Here is a 4,687-nt window from a genome sequence, read left to right on the forward strand (position 1 = left end):
GGGGCAAATTGAGATTTAACTCGAAAAACAACATTGCACGCGTGTGAGTAGGAGACTAACCGTCCCATGAGCTCGTAGCCATGCAGCTCGGTCGAACTGAGGATTTTCAAGATCAAAGTAGTCTCCATACAGAAGATCAGGAACAACCACCAAGAATCCGGCTGCTGCCATTTTGTCGGCGAGTTTCCTTTATCAGTGAAAGAATGTCAAACTCAAAGCTAATTGCAACTAGTTAGTTCCATAAGAAGCATGCAAATTTGATAAAGGCCAAACCATAAAAGCTAAGATCCTTGTTGGACAAAACTTGTTCATTCCTTGCAACTAAGTTAGAAGCTTACAATTCTATTCTTTAGTCATCTGCTTGATCAAATAAAAATCATGGTACTGAAAACTTTCAATTACCTTAGATTTGGTGCTTCATATCCTGAAACAATTTCATATATATGTAAATAATGACACACTTGACAATTAGTCTAAACTAGAAAACAAGTTAAAAGGATAAGAAATTGAAGATGTTATTACCAAATACATCAGAGATTAGTATAAGTGCCAACTTGGAATCATGGGGACCAGTGACATAGGATTTAACACCACCAAGTTCTTGGATATTCCCTGAGCCATGGACACCTGAGTTCAGGTTTGGTGGATTCTCAAAACACTGAGGACTTGACATCTCTACTTTAAACTATGCTAAACAATTAATGATGAGGCTAATTAATGGAACAGGGAATGAGAGGCACTATATAAAAGCCATTTCTATACAGTAAGATTTTTCTTAACTAAACAAGAGCGTCACTGAATACGTCATTGCTTTGTTCATTTCTATATAGTCAGATTTCTCTTATATTAATGAGTGCTGGAAAAGAAACAAAAATTGAAAGAGGTGTACCACTTATCTGATATTGAAAAATAGATATAAGATATATTTCGTAATTAAATTTAGAGAGATTAGGAATATCTGTTGCTTCTATCCCTAATATTTTAGTTTTATCCTTTCAGAAAACAAATTCCAAATAACAAACAAATAGCTAATCAAGATTGTTTATCTTCAATTCTTTAGGGAAAATGTTTTGTGTATAGGTTGTAAAGGATACAACATTTATTGAGCAATATGTTACATGTACCTTGGTGTCCTTCATGGATTGAGTGAAAAAGCAATTGCTAAAGACTTGAAATATTATTATTTTCTACCAAATTTTTTTCTTCCCGGTATAAAAGAAAAATATAAAACTGCAATTTAGTTATGTGAAACTGAAAGGAATTAATCAACATAATAGGGACTTTGATCCCTTATTAGAAGGATCGAGTGCTTGTTTGGACGTCATTAAGTTGATAAAAAAAGGATATTTTTTCAATGAAAAAATATATTTTTTATATTTTTTAGCGTGTTTGGTAAATTTCTAGTAGTAAAAATAAAAACACTAGAAAAATAAAAAAAAAAACATCGATTTTGAGAAGCTACAATTTACATATTTTTTAAAAGATCTTTTTCTTTAAAAAAAGATGTTTTTCACGTAATAAATAAATAAAAAAGTACTTTTATATAGTTATACCTAAACATAATTGATAGATAAAAAGATATTTTTGTATGAGTTATCCAAACATAAAATTACTCTTACTTTTCTATAAGATTTTTTGAAAAAAGATAACTTAAAAAAAGATTTTTTCTTAGAAACTCACCCAAACAAGCTCAGAATATTGATTTGATCTAGTTTATAAAGGCTAAATTTAGGTTTTTTTTTGTGTGTATATAGTTTTAATTTATCTAAAGATCCTTATAATTTTGTTAAACTTTTAATTGAGTGATCTCCCATCATTAGAACAAGAATTTTCAATCAAATCTTGATGGAATATAAGCAAATAAGAATGGAACTCATGAAACTATAAAGGGTTTCTAACAACATTACTGGTAAGTAATAACAAAGATTTAGTTATATATATCTACCGCTGGTTACAATAAACTTCAGTTGATATACTTAGTAAACCAATCCAACATTTCTTGATGAGCCTCTTCAGCACTCCTTACTGCTGATTCATCTTCAACATTGTATTTCAGAGTCCATCCATGAGCAACTCCCGGGTATATCTTCACATAGCTCTCAAACTATAAAAAATTATAAACAATGAATAACTTTTGGTCATCCATACTTCTGCTAATCAATATTGTAGCCAGAATATCCATGTAAAGTGAGAAAATGGTAATCTACTAAGCAAACAAAATGCTTCATTGTCCTTTGAAGCTTTTTGTTGAGTGAAGTTCTTAACACTAAATGGTTGAACATCTAGGGGATTTTGTTATATAGCTTATTTTGTTAGAAAATCACATTTTTGGCTGAAAGATCAGTTATCACCTCTGGTTTTGAAGCCAGCTTCTCTCCAAGTTGCTTCAACTGTTCTGGTGGTAAAAATTGGTCAACTTCTGCTCCTAATAAAGCAATAGGGACCTTTACCTCTGAGAAAAAGAAAACATATTATAATTTAGAATGGTCACCATGATATATCTTTTCCTTCTACGAATTGGAATGACAGAAACAACAGTCTACCATTAATATCATCATGTGTAATTCGAGCTGGATGCAATGCAACTGCAGCTTGAATGTTACCAGAACCAGCTAATCTTGTAACCACACCCCCTGGAACAAAATTGAAACATTCAATTATTCAACGCGATCTATATAATGGTTACTTTCGAAAATTTCTTTGAAAGAGATAAGAGATCTTAATGCTTTCTGGTAAGTTAGATGACTTACCGCCCCAGCAGAAACCGGCAGCACCTATGGCGGTAACACCTCTGCTCTTTAGAGCAGCAATAATAGGTTTGGTGTCTTCACATCCCTTAGCCTAAAATTACAAACATGTCAAAAGCATGGTCAGAAAATTCAACTTTTGGATTTTGCTTTACATAATAAACATGTTCTAATGGCAAAAGTTACAACTAACCTCTCCATGTTTCTTCAACCATCCTTCTCTATCAAATTGAGGATCATAACTAAAGTAGTCACCATACAGAAGATCAGGAACTACAACCAAGAATCCAGCTGCTGCTACCTTGTCTGCTAGTTCCCTTTGCAATGAGAAAATGTCAAATCTAAATCGGTATATAGAATTATAAAACCAAGACTCAAAGCATACTTGACTAATAAGATTATCATTTGCCGCCAATACTCAAGCTGAAAATTAAAGGAGAATACTACAAACTAGTCTATTTAGTTGAACAAGTTCAGCAAGGAGATACATTTCTAAATTCACAGACTCAAAAGTATATGTACATTTTACTACCTGATATTATTATATTAATCATTCCCAAATACTCCTTGTAATCAATTGAACTTTTAAAAGAACTTGTAAGCTTTTACTGCTAAAATTCCCCAATCTAGTTCCTTCCTATAATTTCCTTTTATTATTACAACCCATTTCCTTTATATTATTTTCATAAAGATCATTAGTCACAATCTGCAATTATGTTCTAGAGATTATGTTTAGCCACTTAATCCAGAACAATTTCCAAACAACAAAATGAGGAAATGTGAAATACTGAAACAGAATACAAGATTTCACCCACCTTAAACTAGGTAACTCAAACCCTGCAAAAATAATTGAAAGAACAAAAGCATCAGAATCTCCACCATAATTAATCTTGAAGCAAAAACTATTACCGACCAGTAATTAAACATGATCATGAGTTTAAATTGTGAGCAATATAATCAATCAATCAAAATTAACATGAAAATCCATAATAATTGAAGATGATGGGGATTGTGGATTACCGATTACAGTGGAAACAAAAATGAGAGCACGTTTAGAGTGATCGGATCCAGTGATGTAGCATCTTACCCCTCCCAGTTCTTGCAAACTTCCAACTCTCGAGATCAGGCTTGTGATTTTAGGATTCTCAAGACACACTGATTCCGCCATGGCTTTTTCTCATGAAACGGTTATCTTACGTTTATTATATCACACAGTCAACGTCAACGTCAACGTCAACGTCAATATCCTATCAAAATGTCAAAATTTGACCAAAAATAGAATGTAAATATAGTTGTTTATTTACATTTTTTTTAAAAAAATTGATTATCAACAGATAAAATATTTTATACCTTGACCAAAACAATCCAATTATATTGGAGTTAGAACGCGTTTTTTTATTTCGTTGAACGAACGGTTTTTTTTTTGGGATGCACAATGTAGAACTAAAACCAAAGCCCAAACTGAAGTTAAACGAAGGCCCGTATACCCAAAAAGTAAGGCGAAGATTGAAGAAACCATATCTGTCAAAAAAAAAAATACTAAAGAAGCTATTGGGCAACTAAAAAGAGTGATTCCCAAAACCCACAAAAGAAAAGTGATTCCCTAGTCCTAGAGACCTAGACTAATACTTAATTCCCTTTAATAATCACTTCTCCGGTTTGCCAATTTTGACTAATCTAGTAAGTAGTTTATTAGTTTATTTAAATAAATATCATGTAATCCAAATTTTACCTCCTTTTAAATAGAGCTATGATTTACGCTAAAATTTACTCCATTTTTTTTAAATAAAAGAGTCCAATAAAATAAAGTGAAGCAATAAAAGAACAAATAAAAATTTAAACAACAAAAACAAAAAATTATGAAGATTTTAGAAAAAGACCAAGTAAAAAAATAAAAAAATACCACATCCAACTCAAAACCTTAAAGTATCAAATTATTT

At 31.5% G+C, this 4,687-nt stretch overlaps 2 protein-coding genes across 2 annotated transcripts in view; both read right to left on the reverse strand.

Annotated features, from left to right (window-relative positions):
* The window catches only part of LOC107638571 (endo-1,3;1,4-beta-D-glucanase), a 2,568-nt gene extending 1,737 nt beyond the window's left edge, over positions 1-831 (reverse strand). The window contains exons 1-3 of the mRNA XM_016341907.2: positions 523-831; positions 403-424; positions 61-187 (exon numbers count right to left, since the gene is read on the reverse strand). Coding sequence (XP_016197393.1) covers positions 61-187; positions 403-424; positions 523-673 — 300 coding nt within the window. The 5' untranslated portion in view covers positions 674-831. The remainder of the gene's footprint in view (positions 1-60; positions 188-402; positions 425-522) is intronic.
* On the reverse strand, positions 1,854-4,015 carry LOC107637526 (endo-1,3;1,4-beta-D-glucanase). The gene is made up of 7 exons (XM_016340935.2): positions 3,768-4,015; positions 3,563-3,584; positions 2,941-3,064; positions 2,751-2,841; positions 2,544-2,633; positions 2,352-2,452; positions 1,854-2,104 (listed from the first exon to the last, which is right to left on the reverse strand). Exons 1-7 carry the CDS (start codon positions 3,913-3,915, stop codon positions 1,964-1,966), a joined length of 717 nt encoding a protein of 238 aa, XP_016196421.1. The 5' UTR covers positions 3,916-4,015; the 3' UTR covers positions 1,854-1,963.

The sequence above is a fragment of the Arachis ipaensis genome, chromosome B04 (genome assembly GCF_000816755.2).
Source record: "Arachis ipaensis cultivar K30076 chromosome B04, Araip1.1, whole genome shotgun sequence".
NCBI lineage: Eukaryota > Viridiplantae > Streptophyta > Magnoliopsida > Fabales > Fabaceae > Arachis > Arachis ipaensis.